This window comes from Erpetoichthys calabaricus, chromosome 15, assembly GCF_900747795.2.
Source record: "Erpetoichthys calabaricus chromosome 15, fErpCal1.3, whole genome shotgun sequence".
In the NCBI taxonomy this organism is placed as follows: Eukaryota; Metazoa; Chordata; class Cladistia; order Polypteriformes; family Polypteridae; genus Erpetoichthys; species Erpetoichthys calabaricus.
The window spans coordinates 74407578-74426956 of record NC_041408.2 but is presented as its reverse complement, the minus strand read 5'-3'; the positions used below and the strand labels follow the sequence as shown (position 1 = coordinate 74426956).

The window sequence follows — 19379 nt, the reverse complement described above, 5'->3', positions numbered from 1 at the left end:
TTTTTGCATTTTTTTGATTTGAAAAGGAGCAGTGTTTATGAGAAAGAGGAGGAGGAGGAGGAGATGATGGGAGCATGCACTAATGCAGTGAGCTGCTGCACCCACCACACGACGAAGCAAAGCCATTGTTAATTAAACATGTCGAGTTGGAAAGTGTACGGTTGGAGCTCTGGAGACTCCACTTCCTAGAAAACTCTGCCATTAAGGCTCCCTGGTTACACTGTGTGTGCATACACGTCAGGGGACACCATCGCCCACAGAACAGAATGCTACAGTGTTCAGAATTTAGAATATACGCCATCTGTTTACATAAGAAATGCCATTGTTGTATCTTTAAGGACATAACATCCACACAGCATCACCGTGTTATTTGTTACACACTTAATTTTCTTCAAAATAAAAAGTGAATTAAAAGTAATATGGGTTATATAAATAAAATCCTAAATCACATCATGAACAATAGTACAGTCGGATGCCTTACAGACTTCTGACATTTGATCTGTTAAACAAGTGCAGTTAAATGGAGTGGGCCATACCACCAAGGCGCTATATCATTGGCACTGCAGTGTTGCTGGAGGTCTGTGGGGCTCCAGCCAAACTCTTGTGGACTTCACTTTCCGACTCTGCATTTGTGATTACAAGGAACAAACATCGTTTACATGGAGCTTCGCTAATATTCTCACCGAGCGCGGGAGACAGATGTGTGCTAATCGACTTGTTTAAAAAAATTTGAACTGTTTAGGCGGGACATACTTAATGAGGAGCGCACTGGCGGAATAGCCATTTAAGGCGCGTTACTCAAACAGAAACTAAGACGATTCTTTTTAAGAGCAAACCTTATGAGTGGTTATCTTTTTGGTGTCGTAAGTTACAGAACAGAGACTTCTTGGCAAAAATAAATCGGTGAATAAAATGGCAAGCAAAAATGCAATCGGCAATCGGGAAGAGGATTTTTCTAAAAACAAAGTAAAAAACGTTGCAGCAACTAACAAAGCAGCGAAGAAAAACGCAGCTGGCGGCAGAGCCAAGAGCCCCGCTGCAGGTGGCAAGAGAGCCAAGAGCCCCGCTGCGGGTGGCAAGAGAGCCAAGAGCCCCGCTACGGGTGGCAGCAGAGCCAAGAGCCCTGAGACAGCTGGCACGAGAGCCAAAAGCCCCGCTGCAGGAGGCACCAGACCCAAGAGCGCCGTCGCGGGTGGCAGGAAAGTCGGTGCTGCTTCGAAGGCTAGCAGCAGAGCCAAGAGCCCCGGTGAGGCTGGCAGAAGGGCCACGAGCCCGCCACCTCCTGCTCCCATCCCTGCCAACGAGGCTGCGCCCCGAGTCTCGGGGACATCCCAGGACAGGGCGACGAATTCGGACAGTACTCGAAGAGGTAGCTGTCGCGGCAGACCGTCAACTCGCCAAGGTAGCGCTGAGTTCCCGAACGTGGAAGAGGAAGCGTGTCCCGAGCGGGCACCTCCACCCTCGCCCGACATTCAGGTCCCAGCTGAGGACTTAAATCGAATTCTGCTTAAAGTTCTGGACAGCATAAAAATACGCCAGACGGACAAATCCGAGGCGTCGAAGCAAGTGAATGATTTGATGAAGGAGATTTTGTCGCAGCTCAAGGAGCTGGGGGTCTCGCAGCAGAACACTGGGAGCTACTATGAATTTGTTAAGGTAACCCCGAAAAACGTTTCTGTGTTTGGGCTTTCGGTAATTTACTGTGCGCTGTTCGGTCTAGCAGATTTACTTCTGACTTTGTTTTCGGTTGCTCTTTAGTTACGGTTGCCAGACGTCCCTTATATACGGGACATGTCCCATATTTGATCATTTTGTCCCCTGTCCCGTACTGACCTTTCAGGGACACCCAAATCTCCCGTATTTAGTTCATTTTCAAATTTCGTAATAAAATATATATTTTTACTACCTTCTTACGGTACTTAGTTGTAACTTTATAAGCAATTAAACTTTAATTTCTCAGATTCTCTTGATGAAAATAACCCAAATGTAACGAGGAAACGAGTGTTTGCTGCCTGTTTGCCACTTGTTCATTTGCTCTGGTTGGCCGAGGACGGTGACACTCTTACCGCATTTGCTCTCCGGCCGCGCTGCTGTGCAGTTCTGTATCACTGTCTTGTTACTAATTGCCACGGCCCACTTTTTTCTAATTTAAAAACTAATCCATCCATCTATCCATCCATCCCAGATGTCAAAACATAAGTGTAAATTTCATGATGAATATTCCAGCGAATAAACATTTATCAAACAAGGCAGCAGCTGTTTTGAAGCAAACGGTGGTGTATGTAATTGCACTTTTAGTATTGAACATAGCGGGAAGTCTGATATCAAGCAACACATAGAAACAGCAAAGCACAAGGGTTGTATTGCCTCCACTTCAAAAGAGGCTGCTAAAATAAAACACGTCTTGATCAAGAAAAACACAGATGAAGAAAGTAAAATAATAGTCTCAGAAGTTGCAATATCCTTCCATACTGTTCGTCATCATCAGTCATTCAGTTCAAATTACTGTACTACTACCAACAGTATTTCCTGATTCTAAGATTGCAAGCAAATTTTCAAGTGCTAGGACTAAATGTGCTGCAATAATAAAAAATGTCGTGGCTCCATACACTATTGCAGAGATTGTTAAAAGATATAAATACTGTAACTCTTCTTTTTATGGCATATCTACAGTTGCAAGTAATCATAATGCTGACAAAATTGTCCCATTGATCGTGCAATATTTTTCACGTGAAAAGGGTTTGCTGATAAAATTAATGCGTGTAGGATCCCTAAATTTATATATATAGTAATATAGAGAAAGATTTTAAGAGTGTCCCGTTTTTCTAATTTTCTAATCTGGCAATCCTATCTTTATCTTTGTAATCGTCTCTGTGCACTCAGATGTGATGTCCTTAATATAAAAACTGCTTATTTTTTGCTGCTGTCTTGCACAGATTTCAGAAGCGAACGAGTTCGACTTCATGCTGACCATGCCGGTGGACCGAGTGAAGTTGGAAACATTCGGCGAGGAAGTCGCCTTCTACCACGTCTCTTTGAAGAGAAACGCAAAAAAGGAACTCGAGAATTTTGTAGTGGATGAGACGACGCTGTCAGCGAACTTAATGCTCACAGAATTCAGGAAAGAAATCAAGAAGATTTTACGGAAATCTAAAGGTCAGTAGACAGTACTTGACAAATCATTAAACGGGAGTTCGATCACTCATTATTTATTTATCTACTCGTTCGGCTTCTCCATCGTCCAACACCCTAAATATGATCGACCACATTAAATGGACCCTAGCATGAGAAGGTATTACACTCTGGGTTTGGAAAAAATAGAATGAAAACTGGGAATGCTTTTTCGATAGTACATGAAGCTAAATAGTCTTTCATGGATGGTATCTGATTGGAGGATGGCACACAACTTTATTACTTTATCTATGGTGAGAGTGAGAGCAAACAAAGTACCATACAAAGTTGTACACTTTTGATATTCATATTGAACATTTTTACAGATTTTTCAAGGTAGGGGGAGAGGCAAAGAATGTGAACCTCAATTAAAGAGCCTTCCTTCTTTATCACAAAATTCTCAAATTATAAATGGATCGTGAATGTCAGATATCTCCTCCCAGGAGAAGGACCAAATAATATCAAAATGAATTTTCAGCATGCAAATATTGACTGCCATTTGATCATTTGTGGTTTACCAGAGTGAGAAAACAAGAATTAAGATGATTTCATATAATATAACAAGCCACAGATCCTCTGAACTCCACTAGCTGCATAACCAAGCAAAGTAATAATTATAATTAATTAGATACATTTACATAGTGCTTTCCAACTTACTCAAAGCACTTTATTTAGACAGTGGAGAATCCACCTGAATGACATGATGCCAGCCATCTTCTGCACCAGTGCACTCACCTCGCATTAGTTATTAGGTGGTGAAGAGTGAGACAGACACTCGGTCAGTAAGGGACAGGGGATGATTAGGGAGGCAGAACATTGGGAAACCCCCTGCTCTTTTTTGAAAGATGCCCAGGGGATCTTTCATAACCACAGAGAGTCAGAACCTCGACTGAAGGATGGCACCAATGTACAGTTAGTGCCAATGCCACTTCAAGCGGCAACCCAAGCTTATCCAAGGTCTTGTTGGAGAAAATCTTTTCTTAACTTTTTAGCATTTTGGACTCTTAGGCTCTCAAGATTTTTCAGTGTTAAATAAGTTAATATTGTTCTAAGAGAAGGGCAGCACGGTGGCGCAATGGTAGCGCTGCTGCCTCGCAGTAAGGAGACCTGGGTTCGCTTCCTGGGTCCTCCCTGTGTGGAGTTTGCATGTTCTCCCCATGTCTGCATGGGTTTCCTCCCACACTCCAAAGACATGCAGGTTAGGTGCATTGGCGGTCCTAAATTGTCCTTAGTGTGTGCTTGGTGTGTGTGTGTGTGTGTGTGTGTGCGCCCTGCGGTGGGCTGGCGCCCTGCTCGGGATTTGTTTCTGCCTTGCGCCCTGTGCTGACTGGGATTGGCTCCAGCAGACACCTGTGTTAGGATATAGTGGGTTGGGTAATGGCTGACTGACTGACTGACTGTTCTAAGAGATGCAGCGGTGTTAAGCCTATGCTTGAAAAGATGCCATAGGATTATCAGTGTAACAAAGCAGCTTTATATTGACTTGTGTCGATCTGCTTTAAAGTTTGCAGATGTTTCTATAGAAAGCAACTCCTGACCTTGAGTCTCGGCAATAAGAATATATTACATTATTCAAGCTTAGTTAATTCTCTTCAACCTTATTAAGTAAACATTCTTACCCATAATTTGCATATTATCAGCTATATGTTAAAGGTGTTCTTGCATATTCATATCTATAAAAGCTTTGTCCGAACTAACAATTGTTAGCATAACTGACAACAGGGGTACAAAAACACATATTGCCTGGGGTGCTCCCGGGGCGTAATTGTTAAATAAATTTCTTTCAGACTTGCTGGAGTCCTGAGAGACTTTGTATTCTATTAACAAAGTGAACTGGGGACCCAGAATTTTGTCCCCTATCAGTCTCCCTTCCAAGTAGTGGGCGAGCCCAAAGGTGCTTAGCTTCAGGTGGATTGTCTGTTCTAAGTGCAGCCGGGATGGCCTTTTTCATAAAAGAATTGGGTAAAATCAACTTGTTATCAAATAATTCTCTAGAATTCAAAATTTCACTCATATGTAAAGATAGATAGATAGATAGAGATACTTTATTAATCCCAAGGGGAAATTCACATATAAAATAACATAAAATATAACCTTGTAGTGTCAGGTTTTTGGAAGTCTTAATTAATGTTGCCTGATGTGATGATGTTAATTCTGGTTCAGTTCATTTTCTTATGTCTGAGATCAAGTCATTCTAACTTACTGCACATTTGGAGTCCCGAGTTGTGTGTACTCCCATGTTATGTGAACGTCCTCTCTTTCTCCTTCTTCACCTTCAGTGGACGCTCACCTTCAAAGAAAGAAGCCGGGCTGTCCTGCCATCACCCTGTCATTAAAGAATGCAAAAGAAAACGGAAAAGACATTGAAGTGGACATTGTCCCTGGGCTGGAAGTGCATAGCAGCTGGCCCCCTGCAACAAATGAAGGTTTCAAAAAAATCGATACATGGCTTGGAACAAAAGTTAAGAGAACATTGAAACAGGAACCATTTTACCTTGTACCTAAATATGTGGGTGATGGAACTACAAAAAGAAACGGAGTCTTGGCAAAAGGTGCTATTTCTTTTCTTTTTAATCCCAGTATTATAAACAATGATCATAAAGGACTGTTTAGTATAACTTGAGAAAAGGACTTCCTATCGTTAAGCATGTTTTGTGCAGAATGTATTCATATAGATATTTGATAGTCATTTACAGTTTGCAAACAAGTAATATAGAGAATAAATGTTTGCATTTACAACTTTCAGGTATCAACAATTCTAAAAATAATGCAGACTTTTCGATTCAAATAAGAACTTTACTTAGAGAACATTAACACAACAGAGAGCTTACACACCTGTCTGTCCTGTAGTCCATTGAACAACGGCGGCGATCAGCTGAGCCACCAAACAGCCTGCTTAAGCGGTCACTGAGCCCCAAAAGCCACAGCCAGTCTGGAATGCGGACAGCAATGCACTGCTTCATTCCTTTAGTGTTTATCAGTCTTTTTACTAAAAAGATATTAAAATCTCTGATTATAAATGTTAAATGTGTGTTTATAGGAACAAACAATTCTCAGTGGCAAGCAAACAATTGTGTTATTTAATTGGGATTTTTTTTTTTACAGTAGGGATAATTTGAAAGTAATATTTAAAAATTATTTTCTCAGATGTATGGCGCATTTCTTCTTCAAACATTGAGAAGAAGATTTTAAAAGAACATGGTCAAACAAGGACATGCTGTGAAGCTCATGGTGTAAAATGTTACAGGTATGTTCTCCCCTTCATTTCTAAAAATCCACCTTAACAAAAGGTCAAGTGTCTGTGCATCTGTGTGTCCGTCCGAGGCTATGTCTCTGTTACATGCTGTTTGGTATGGGATTCTTAAAAGCAGTGCTAATGTTTGTGATGCATCATCTGTTGGAATGACAAACACAAGGCATTTCATTACTACCTGCTTTATAAAATAAGTTCCAATAGATAGTGCACTGCAAATGTTAACACTGAGGTCAAAGTTGATTACTTAGATTTCAATGCATCTTAGATGGGCAGCACAGCTACTCCACCTTAATTAAAGGATAAATGTCTGTTTGTCTGTGTAGCTGTGTCCATCTAGTTGGCACGTCTCTGACATTCCAACAGATGGTCATCACAAACATCTGTAGTAATAAACTGCATTGCATTTATCATTCTAATAGATGGCACATCACAAATATTAACACTGTTTTAATGAATCCCACATCAAAAGGCATATAACAGAGATATTTGCATTGTGTTTTTCATTCCAACTGAAGGTGCATTACAAATATTTTTGAAAAATCATTTTATTATTAATAATGTTTGTAATGTGCCATCTGTTGGAATGATAACTGCAATGCATTTTATTACTACATGCATTACAAAATACATTTCAATAGATGGTGCACTGCATACATTAACGCTGAGGTTTGTGTTGATTACTTATGTTACAACCCATCTCAGATGCGTAGTTCGGCTGGTACTTGGATAAAATGTTACAGAATGGTGCCAACATACAATGTCTCTGTAAGAAATAATATATTAATGTCACCCATACATTACTATTTTCTTTCCATTGCTCATTTGTAACAATGTTATTCATCTTGTCACTATTTGTTGTTAAATGCACCGAGTCAAATTATCTATAATATGGCTTCTCGTGTTACAATCAGCGCACCATTCAGAGCAATGAAGTAGCAACAGGGTGGAGGCCGACTGGCAGGCTTTGTTTTGGACTACCAAATGATCAAAGAGACACAGAGATACAGACAGTTATGGTAACAGAAATCTGTCCAGTTCCAAATGTCCAATGTGGATAGCAGCCAGATAAGCTGTAATGCACAGCACACACACACACACACACACACACACACACACACTGTTAACCTGTCACTTGTAATTCGCCTTCTGTCTCTTACTGCTGGCAGTTCTGTCCTCACCAGCGTCCTGTTACATCTCTGAGCAAACAGCCTGTGGCCCCACTGCACTCACACAGTCTATTAGTATAGCGAATACCCACCAAAGACAGTTAGAAAATGAAAATGTTTGTAGGGATGATAGACATCTGTATTCGATATATTAGGGGTTCTCAAACCCTTTTAAAACCAAGGACCCTGAAAACGTCTCACCATCTGGTCAGAGCCCCCACTAATGTAAATGCAAAGCTGTGTTGGTGAGTACAAATAAACAGAAGACCTACAACACGGCTTATGGGTAATAGAAGTCCCATTAAATAAAGCAAATGCTTAAGTATAGCAGATAACTGACTCACATGTAGGCAAATGGCACAGGGTGTCTTAAAGCCTGGGGTTCTCTACCATTGTTTTTAACGGTCTCCAAGAATTGAAATCTTTTAACATGCCACTATTTTCTCAATTTGAAATTATTAAGGAAGGACTCTTAGTAGGCACAACTACAGTTGATACCTCTTTAACCACATCCTTCTTCCCCCAGCCCTACTTGTATTGGAATTTTAAGAACAGACTACAGATGGTCTGTGGGTGTGTTTTAATTTAACTTATGTATAAAAGAACAGCAGTCTGGTTTGATACGGGATGATCCGTTGATATGGGACTTAAAACAATTCTGTAATTACCTCTTCATTCAGATTAAAAGAAGGTTAAAAATAACTCCAAAAAAGAAAAAAAAGGAATATAAGTCACAGATGTTTCCCAGTCAATGTGAAGGATTAGTCTGTGTGGAATGGCTGCCTCTACATTCAGCCTATTTGAGCATGAAGGTTTTAAGTATGGATGAAGGTTACTGAACATTGGGGTGTCTTTCTGAAACAAAAGCTGTCCCCTGTTGAGTAATATTAATGAACACTAAAATTAAATGTTAGATACGTTTATTTTTAATAATCGTCGATATTTACCTTTGTTCTACATCAAATATTCTTCTGCAATTTGGTTTCTAAATCTGTCCTAAAAGTGAAAGCTGACCAAACAGGTAAACCAAAGCTAGAACTATTTATAACATCGACCTGGGAACAAGACGCCATGCAGGCTGCTGGTGTGAGTGTGTGTGGACAGAAGGAGACCACCTACAGTACCTATCAATACAGTCTTTAACAAAAACCCACCTGCCTTAAACGCATGCCTCCTGGGAAGTCTCGATCTTGGCATAGGTCACTTAAGGATGTAAGGAGCGAGAGGGAGCTGTTATTTCAGACCCCATATGAGTAGTGTAGGCGGTGAACATGGAAGAGGAGTGGAGGGCTACAGGTGGGAGAGGCAGGAACTACATGGAATTGAAGTGTGGCCCGTGATCGGGTTGGGCTACTGTGTATGTAACAAGTGGTCCTTTTAAGGCCCACTTTTCTTTCCTGTATGTTACCCTGAATACCACCAAGGTTGAGAGCCACTGCTCTAGGCAAGAACTTCACTCATAAAGGCCCACTTTTACACAACAATTGAAGAGCATGTTGAGCTGGGTCTCTTTAAAATAATAAAATTTCAAAGACAATCTTTAAACTTGGAAGTGACTTTTTTTTTGAAGAACCTCAAACTCGCCAGGACTACTGCGGTCCTTCAAGTACTCCCAGCAAGCCCCTCATTGACATATCTTATTATCTGTTCCTATATTACGTTAATTTAGGTGATCCTTTTCATGCTGACTTTCCTGCCATGAGATTGTAGTGAGGTGGAATTAGCACATCTGTGTTTGATGGTCCAAATTCATAAATAACAGCAGTCACTTGGCCGAACTTAGCCCAGTGTACACTTCATTAAAGTGTAACTAAGTGTCATTAATTCATTAAATCTGCAGAGGCAAGACCTGCCAGTTTCTTACACTTTTCAAAAATACTGAACTTTAGAATTGTAAAAAAAAAAAAAAAAAAAAAGTTTCAAGCACATATTGTAGATATACTTTTGTTCCAAACCAATTCCATGTAAAATGTCCTTTTGAAAAATGAAGTTGAAATGTCACAGAAAGTAAAATGTGAAAATGACAGCAAACTGAAAAAACAATTCATAATATCAAAAATGCTGTGAACAAATATTGCAGACCTTTCCGTTTTATACAGCTGTTATCTAAGTAACTTTTGAAAAATTGAACTTTTAGGATCACTTTTGGTTAAAAGTAAAAGCCAACAAAAAACAAAAACAACATTTTAGCAGGCCAGAAGTTCCCGTTGAGGTGATTCTTGTTGGTTTATGTGTTCGAGTCAAATCTGACAAAGATTTTGATTTTAGGTATTCCTATAATAAGCGAGTAAAATATGGACCCCATTATATTAAAAGTAGTAACATCCTGTTTATAAAAGGCAGGCAAGCATCAGTTGACAAACTTGGCTGTTATGTTTCAGCCTCTTTTTTAAGTTAACGGCTCATTTCATGTCCTGAAGGGTTTGAACCTTAACTGGGTATTTATTAATGAAATATTTACCAAAGAACATTTTAAAATCTATTTTCAGACTGATTGTTAACTTACTATTATTTTTTAAATCCTATCATACTTAAAGTAGTGTGCTAAATATTTTGCAATCTACGTGCTCTCCAACCCACTCATTAATCACCAAAGGCCTCATGTATAAACAGAGCGTATGCACAAAAATGTTGCAAACGCCCGTTTCCATGCTCACTTTGAGATCTATAAAAAACAAACTTGCCATAAAGCCACGCACATTCTCACGGCAGCCTCACGTATGCATATTTCTTCTTGGCTTTGCAAACAGGCAGCATCCAGAGTAAAAGGAGTGCTACTGTTTCTGTGTCGTTTCACTTTCTTTTTAGATTTGCATCCATGACGTGGGTTTTATCAAATACGTTGAAATTAATTGCTTATTGTTTACAAATTTAAGGCACTTGACTGTAATCATTCTGTAACGATATAATAGTGCATAGAATGGCCAAACTATTCCAACTACCACAGCTGCTTTAGCGTTGTTACTCTCAGTGCACCACTCAGGGTATTTTAAGCCACTGTATCTGAGTGTGAAATCACAGTTGTACAGCAGCTAACCGGAAAGCTTTACGGCAGATTGTGTCGAGAGTGCAGAGGATTATTGGGATACGGCTTCCAGCCCTGGAGGACATTTATAGCACACACTGCCTCTGGAAAGCTGCTGACATCTGCAAGGATTCCGCAAAGTCTATTTGAACTTCTTCTATCCGGCAAAAGCTTAAGAGCCTTTCCTGTAGGGACCTCACTGTTCAGAAACAGTTTCATCCCAAGAGCTCTAAACGCACTCAATCAGTCCATCAAGTGATCCCGGTATAACTGTTTGTACTTAGAATTACAATTACCTCACTGTAAACCTGCACTACAGTTGTAATATTGCACAACCTGAGCCACATTATGAAACATTTGCATTATCGACACTATATATATATATATATATATATATAATATATATATATATATATATATATACACTTGCAGCTGGAGATCCACGAAGGGAGAAAAGATGAATCACGTAGTCACCTCCCCCCCCCTTAATGTGTTGCTATATATTGCCTTTGATTCTTGTAAGTCTAAGCATTATCCTCTGATGAAGACCCCTGATAGGGGTTGAAAGCTCAGGAATAAAAACTACTTTATGATACGTGATTCATTTTTTCTCCCTTCGTGGATCTCCAGCTGCAAATATGCAAACTGTATCACAGACCTTCTCTTCCATATATATATATATATATACATACATTGTATTTATGCTTTCATATTTTCATTGTTTTTTTTTTATCGTATTATTATTTTTTTACCATTTTATAGCAAAATAAGTTAATGGAGGAGTTGCATATTGAATCTCATTGTACCATACAGTGACAATAAGGGAATTCAATTCAGTTCAATAGAAGAGTGCGCGTATTTACAGATGGTGACAACTGGCTTCTAAGTTGATTTAGATTTCCAAGAGCTGTCCTCTTGGAGTTGTATGCTGTTAGAAGACTAGAATGTATACTTGGATCTAATTTTTTATGATGAAATGCATTAAAGTATGTATATTACATTATACAGATAAATTTCATTTAAATAATGTATACTGTTAATAATTAAACATGTGGGGACACAGTGGCGCAGCAGTAGCAATGAGCTGGTCTCCCATCCAGGGATTTTTCCTGCTTTGCACTAAGTGCTTGCTGGGACTGGCACAAACCTGGATGGATGGGATAATTAAACATATATCCCACAAATGCCAGAAGTGACTCTATTCCTGGTGGGTGCAGCAATGCTCTATGAGTGCCTGGTCCCAACTCATAACAAAGGTTTTTCAATGTTCCTTGAAAGTTTTGAAGAATCTACGTTCTAAGCTTACAGCTGGTTTCACATTTATTACAGAGGCTTATTGTACGTGTGACAGAGACAGTACTGCTGCAATACATTATTCCATCCAGGGTTGCACACTTCCCAGCAAGTATCTTGAGGGAGGCAGGAACAATCATTGGACAGGTGCCAGCTCATCGCTAGCGCTGCGCTACCGTGCCCCCACATATTTAATACATGCTTTAATGCATTTCATCATGAAAATGATACCAAGTATACACCTTAGTATTCTAAAATCTTCAGAGAGCTGTAACATCATGAATGTAATGTATTCTGTGTGGCGATCATTGCCTGTGCGCTCTTGTCGGCTTTAGAGAAAGCCCATGTAAGAAGTACGTAGCGATTAATGAGTGGATCAGGGAACACATAGAATACAATCATTTAATATGCTGCCTTATTTACAATGGGATTTGAGAAAGTCTAGAAAATTAAAAATCTATTTTAAGGTGAAGTTTACGATGTTCTACTTAAAAGACAAAGTAAACTACGAGATTAATGTGGAAATTTCAAGATTAAAGTCAGCATTTCAACTTTAATTTCGATATAGGCCTTTTTTTTCCCCCATCATTTGCCCTTCTTTTTTTTCCTTCTCTATGTCCCTAATACGCCACTCATCTTTTCACGTCAACTTTGACATCTGACCGCTTCTTTTTTTATTTCAGACACTGTGCAACTTTCTGAATTTGAACGTTTGAGTGCCACGCCAACATTTTCCTTTTGTTGTTCATACCCCTGCCTAAACCACCAAACAGTACATTTTTTCTTTACCATCACTTCACAGTCGGTGAAATTATTTTTTATATGTGCTTTTGACATTGTCTTTTAACAAAACACTGAATGGAAGGGCCTATTTATTGTATATTGATTTGCATATTCAAATATGCAAAATTCTAAGATGAGTCGAGGTGGGCCTGTATGCGTGCGTGTGCATTAAAATTCATGTTGATTGGAATTTAGAAAGGGAAAATGTGTAGAACTTTGGTTACGCAGTTTTATGTACCTAATTTTTTTGTACGTATGTACATTTTTGTTTTGGTCCGTATGCCAAGTTCTATGCACAGCATTGTACATGAGGCCCCAACTGTTTCCAATATTTGCTACCTAGAGCACTGACCACACCCTCAGACAGCAGCTGCCACAAAAAAAAAATGTTAAATTCATGTTATTACAGCTCTTTGGACATTTAGAATATTAAGATTTATACTCAAGATAAATGCTGAAATACTTTTAAATCATTTAGACTGTTAATATTTACACATGTGCACTTTGTGTAACCTCCCTTGCATTAAGACGGAATCCAAACAGCAAGACAATCCAGCAAAGCTGCGACGTGTGGAAAGTAGGGCTGAGCCCATGGCTGATGATATCATCCATCAGCTGGAGATATCCTCGATGCAAATAAACATCGTTGATTGTCTTCACATATTTGCAGAATTTTCCACAAAGTGCCAAAGAGCAGTTGCCATTTTTTTTTTTCTTTTTAGTCTCACGCACCTCATAAAAAAGCTGAGGCGTGTGAGATTCCTGTGCTGTGCTAGTTTAGCAGCAGTGTGTCGTAGTTGAGGGAAAAGCTCACAAGAGATTATTTCAGCGCGGACATTTGGTGTACAGCATACCGCTTTTCTGCACATCAGACAGCTGATCCATTCGGTACACAGGCCCTCAGCAGTCTGAGCTGTTGAAACAGCCGCAAAGTTGTGTGCGCACGGCCAGCCAGTTCTGCCTGAGTGAGCTGTCTGAACAAACCTCTGTCACATGACACACAGCTCCGTTACAAAATATTTCATAAACAAAAATGTCTCTTTGATGAAATAACTAAAACATTAAACATGCTCCAGGTATCAAGACAGTTAATCCAATACCAGAAGGTGCCCGAATGTTGCACCATGCATATATATTCTAGCGTGTTAAAAAACATTAATGTGCTTATTTTGCCACAATTACAGTAAGTTGGCAAACTAAGAGTTGTGTCAATTTAATATTGTGAACATCTTGTCCTTAGCAAGTTCTAAAATGATGATTTAAAATCTAACCTCACGTGTAAAACAACACATAACAGATTCCACTGTGTCATTGTTTATTTAAGAAATATTAAGCCAAAATGGAAAAGCCATGTGTGGAAAACTAAATACAGCCCAGGATTCAGTAGCTTGTAGAAGCCCCTTTAGCAGCAATAATTTGATGTCTTTGCTATCTATGTGACATAATCAGTCTCTCACATCATTTTAGAGGAATTGTGGTCCACTTCTCTTTACAGTGTTGCTTCAGTTCATGGAGGTTTGCGGGTTTCCCTTAAGGTCCTGCCACAGCATCTCAATCGGGTTGATGTCTGGACTTTGGGCCGTTGCAACCCCTTGAGTCTTTTCTGTTTCAGCCATTCTGTTGTAGAGTTGCACGTCCCAATTTCAGCCAAGCTTAAGCTGTCGGACAGATGGCCTCACATTTGACTCTACAATACTTTGGTATACAGAGGAGTTCATAGTTGACTCGGTGACTGCAAGGTTCCCAGGTCCTACGGCTGCGAAACAAGCCCAAATCATCAGCCCTCCACCACTGTGCTTGACAGCTAGAGTGAAGTATTTGTACCAAGATGCCGCGTTTGGTTTTCGCCACACGTGACGCTGTACATTACGGCCAAACATCTCCACTTTGGTCTTCTCTCTCCAAAGGAAGCCTTATGGTTGGTGCAGATGCAACTTTGCAAACCTAAGCCATGCTGCCATGTTCTTTTTAGAGAGAAGAGGCTTTTTCCTGGCAGCCCTTCCAAACAATCCATACTTGTTCAGTCTTTTTCTAATTAACATTTAACACACTAACTGAGGCCTGTAGAGTCAGAGTTTTGCAATTTCTCTGAGCATTGCACTGTCTGAACTTGGGGTAAATTTGCTGGGATGTCCCCTCCTGTCTGGAGTGTTTTTTCATTTGTGAATAATCTTTTTCCATGTAGAATAATGGACTTCAAATTGCTTGAAATGGCCCTATAACTCTTCATAGATGGATGGGCAGCAACAATCACTGCTCTAAGATCACTGCTGACGTCTTTCCTTCTTGGCATTGTGTTAACACAAACCTGAATGCTGCAGACCAGCAAACTGCCAAAACTGCTGCTTTTATTGAGGTGGTCTCACTTTCTGATGATCAGTTAATCGAGTGCATTTGATCACCTGGGTGCTACTTACCTTCTTAATTCCTATGGAAGTAGTAAGGGTGGACTTCACTTTTCACACGCTGCTTCTTCGTTTTGTCTTAGTTTTTGTTAAATAAATAATGGCATGGTGGTGTTGTTCATCCGAGGTTGTATTTACCAAATTTTAAGAGCTACTAAGGACCAGATGACTTTTTATGTATTGATATGTATAACCTTAGAATTGAAAGAGGGTGTACTTTCTTTTTCACGTGACTGTACCATCCATATACGATTGGATTTCTTTTCTAAAGCTGTGTGCGAGTGCAATAATTTATGATGTTGCATTGCCATACCAAGTTTGTATATTACAAAAACATTTTTAGTGTAGGACAGGGGTGTCCAACTCCGGTCTTGGTGGGCCGCAGGTTTTCACTCTAATCCTTTTCTTAATCAGCAAGCAGTTTTCACTGCTAATTAACGCCTTTTCCCTTCATTTTAATAGCCCTGGTTTTAAGGATTAAGTCCTCTGAACTGATTTGTTTCTTCATTAAATGGCAGCCAAACAGAAATGAGATATGAAACAGATGACCAGCTAAATTGGGGCTTCAAATTCCAACCAATTTCACTCCAACCAGTTTCTTAATGAGAAGCCAATTCTTCCTGTTGATTAAAGTCGTTACTGAATATCACGACTTGTTGCTGCTCTCATTCTGCCACAGTGAACTTTTGATTTTTTGTTTTCTCTAAGACCACCGTAAATATGTTTTGATGACCTGAGCAGACCAACATGACCAAGACCTTCAGTTTTCTTTATTTTCAGGTTAGCTGGTCATGTGGCGGCTTGTTTTGTGTCTCATTATTGTTTGGCTGCTTATTAAGGAAAAAGAAACAACAAAGTGGATTGAGTCACATCAGTTAAAACTAAAGCAAAATAAGTTAATCAGCAGCAAAAATGGCTAACTCATTAAGAAGATGGTTAGAATGAAAAGCTGCAGCCACTATGGCCCACCAGGACTGGAATTGGACACCCCTGGTGTAGGAAGAAGCCAGTAATTCAAACCCATGGTTACTAATGTTGCCATCACTATACCGCACTTCTACCAAACAGAATACACACATTATGGCTGAAAAGGTGCTGAAGGTTATTTTCTTAATAATTCAGGTCTCAACACATTTTGCTTTGAGGAATAACAGCCTGACTTTACATTTTTAAGATAAGTGAAGAGGAAAGTACACTCGGATCTATGTCTTTATTAAAAATGTACTTTTTAAAAATATAGCTCTACAGAATGTTTCTACCTTGTTTTACCTTAATGAATATATGGATATATTTATATTTTCATTCTAGGAAACAATGCCTTAAACTGCTGAAATATTTACTGCAAAAGCTAAAGGAAAAACACCCCCGGGAACTGTCCAAATTTTCCTCATACTTTATGAAGACCACCTTGTTGCATGTTTGTGCAAAGCAGCCAGAAGATGCACAATGGAGTTTAAACAATCTCTCCCAACGCTTTCTGCAGCTTGTGACTGATCTCATTGAGTACTTGCGCTCGGGGAACCTTCCTCATTTCTTCATTCCAGAATGTAATCTTCTAGAAACCATTACCACCCAAGCAAACAGAGCGTTTTTAATCACTAAGCTGGAATATGAATTGAACAACTGGTTTCCAATTTTTAAGCCATTGTGAGGCGATAATAAAAGTTGGCGACGCTGCGCAACTCTGTGCACTTTGCTTCTTTGCACCTTGCATGTTTTCTGCACAACTAGACACCCATCTAGTGTAAAGATCAACTGCTTCTGCTGGTATCAGATCACAATGGAGCTCCACGCTTCGGTTTAGTGTCAGTTAATGTTGTTTCCTTTTTCTATGTTGTTTCCATCAGTTTATATTTAAGTTTACAGTGAATTACTTTCCTGTAGAGCAGAGGGTCCTCGATCACGGTCCTGGAGGGCTGCAGATTTTTCTTCCAACTAGTTTCCTAATTAGAACACACTATTTGCAATACGATGTAACTATTTGGCTTGTCCAAGAGAAATTTGAATTGCACTGTAGAGTTTCCTTCTTTGAGAACATTAAATCTGTTGTGGTCCACAAAACACATGGCTAAACTGAACGGTCCTTCCAATTTCTAAACACATTTTTTTAAAAACACAGATACTTCATGGTGCATTTGCATGTTAGCTAGAGAGTTGCTGGTTTATTGGTTATCTGCATTTCATAATTAACTAATGTCTGGTTAAGAAAACAGGCAACAATTAAATATTAAATGCAGCTCCTAAAAACTAAAATAGGCAACGAAGGGTTCTGAATTGCAATTCAAAAGATAACTAAAATGAAGCCCAAAAAGCGTGTTGCTTCAGTAGTAAATGAATGAGTTCCAATTAAGGAACTGGCTGGAATGAAAACCTGCAGCCACTGCGGCCCTCCAGGACTGTGACTGAGGACCCCTTCTGTAGAGTTTATTATTTTCCATGAATTTTCTTCATTATTGTAAAGTTCTATTAAAACCTTTTCCCTCCGTTTTAATAACCTTCTACATTTCAGTATAAATCGCTGGGGCACTGAGTTTTTTCTTCCTTGTCTGCATCTTATATAACAGGATTCTATTGAAATCCTGAGTTCTGTTCGGAGCAAAATTAATTTTAGTTTTTTTTACACGTCTCTTCTGTGTAATCTTTAGACCTGTTCATTAGTTCTTTGTTTAAGCTCAAGCAGTGGCTTTAAAGGTGTCTTTGGTTAAGTTTACCTTTAGCGTTTTTAATTTGAACTGGAATAATTATGTACTTAACTAGCAATATCTACAGTCATCTATCTTACTAAACCAGTTAATTTATGCACGGCGGACGCACCGAGGCGCATGCGCACTGCGGCCTTGGCGCCCGCCCCAGAGTCCAGAGTCAAACGCAGCGGCTTCCCAAAACGCGGCGGCGCCCGCCCCAGAGTCAAACGCAGCGGCTTCCCAGAGTCAGTAGGTGGCGCCCAAACAACATAACCTGTAAACTAAACTTGCTCTAATCTACTGTGCCAGCAGTCTGTGTGGCATGTTTGAATCACATAACGGTAATTCAGTAACAGAGAAACAAAAACGAGACCGCATGGATAAAAACAATAAACGGAGGCTCCTACAACGTGCTTCACAAACACCAGAAGCAAAGAAGTCACGGCTCCAAAACGAGACACCTCAAGTAACAGAAATACAAAAACGAGCCCGTATGGATAAAAACAATGAACGAAGGTGCCTACAACGCACCTCTGAAACAGCAGACGCAAAGGGGTCACGGCTCCAAAAACAAAGAGCTCAACAATTACAAATACAAAACCGAGACCGTATGGATGAAAACAATGAACGAAGGCGCCTACAACGCGCTTCTGAAACTCTACATGCAAGAGAGGCACGGATCCAAAACGAAACTGCAGAAGGGCTACAAAGTCCTTTAAAAGGTTTAAGACGTTCAGTATTCCAACAAAGGAAAAGCCAAAGACAGGAACGACGGACAGACATTGAACAATTCCGCCAGTTACCTGAGAACACATATTATAAATATCAGGCCAACACCTGGGAATGGCCCATACTGCTTTCGCGTGTGTTGACAAATATTGCATCGGATTGGAACAGTGCACCCTGAGCCAAATCACCACCGCAAATGTGCCCAAATGTACGTGTTAGATCTAGATGACGCAGTATATCAACCACAGAGCTAATAATGAGAAACGTAGCTGAAGTCATAAACAATCACCCATTAGCAAACTCTATAAAAATCCTACATGAGGTTGAAAAAGAAGCCAATACAAAAGCAGAGGCGGACGGTGTGGCACCAACTACAATTGCCTTAGTGTTAATAAAGGACAAAGAACAGGATCCGAGACGATACAATTTTCCCATCGTTAATGAAGTGGCAATTGTGTTTCAAAGTAATGATGGTGAGCCTCTGTTTCACCGCGATATTGTCATTTACGTCCTGATGGAAACAAGGCGCCTACAACGCGCTTCTGAAACACCACAACCACATGAGTCACAGCTCCAAAAAGAAACTGCTTTAGTACAAATATGTTTATTTAATTAAATGACATTTCCTAGGATGCACCCACCCTCCATGACGTGATTGCCATTCTTGGATTTGCGATTCTTACGAGAATCGCAGGCTTGCTGGTTTCTCTAATAAACTGTGCTTAATTTTATTAATTCTTGAATGGCTTTATTATAACTTTCCTTTCACTGGCACAAAGATCTTAACAACTGGCTGATAAATTTTCTAAGTAAGCAACCTGTGGAGCGCCACCTCTGCCGTGTCCTGATGACTCCAATGTTTCTTCT

General features: G+C 39.8%; 2 protein-coding genes across 5 annotated transcripts in view; both read left to right on the top strand.

The window, feature by feature from the left end:
* LOC127525979 (uncharacterized) overlaps window positions 1-19379 on the top strand; it is a 340677-nt gene that overhangs the window by 245747 nt on the left and 75551 nt on the right. The gene's annotated exons all lie outside the window — the stretch shown is intronic.
* Window positions 670-17593, top strand: cgasa (cyclic GMP-AMP synthase a). Of its 4 annotated transcripts, none has more exons than XM_051919608.1 (6): window positions 671-1042; window positions 1163-1656; window positions 2937-3156; window positions 5451-5723; window positions 6319-6418; window positions 16408-17593. In XM_051919608.1, the coding sequence occupies exons 1-6, from the start codon at window positions 913-915 to the stop codon at window positions 16748-16750; spliced, it is 1560 nt and encodes a 519-aa protein (XP_051775568.1). In that variant the 5' UTR covers window positions 671-912; the 3' UTR covers window positions 16751-17593. The 4 variants fall into 4 exon arrangements, with proteins under 4 accessions (XP_028676498.1, XP_051775568.1, XP_051775567.1 ...); XM_051919607.1 differs by having other exon boundaries at window positions 671-1072; XM_051919606.1 differs by having other exon boundaries at window positions 671-1072; window positions 1133-1656.

What these genes read in the sequence shown, in the direction of transcription:
- cgasa (XM_028820665.2), top strand. Translation starts at nt 913, where the DNA reads ATGGCAAGCAAAAATGCAATCGGCAATCGGGAAGAGGATTTTTCTAAA. An exon ending in GATTTTACGGAAATCTAAAG is followed by an intron (nt 3,157 to 5,450) that starts GTCAGTAGACAG and finishes CTTCACCTTCAG; the next exon opens with TGGACGCTCACCTTCAAAGA. An exon ending in AAACGGAGTCTTGGCAAAAG is followed by an intron (nt 5,724 to 6,318) that starts GTGCTATTTCTT and finishes TTATTTTCTCAG; the next exon opens with ATGTATGGCGCATTTCTTCT.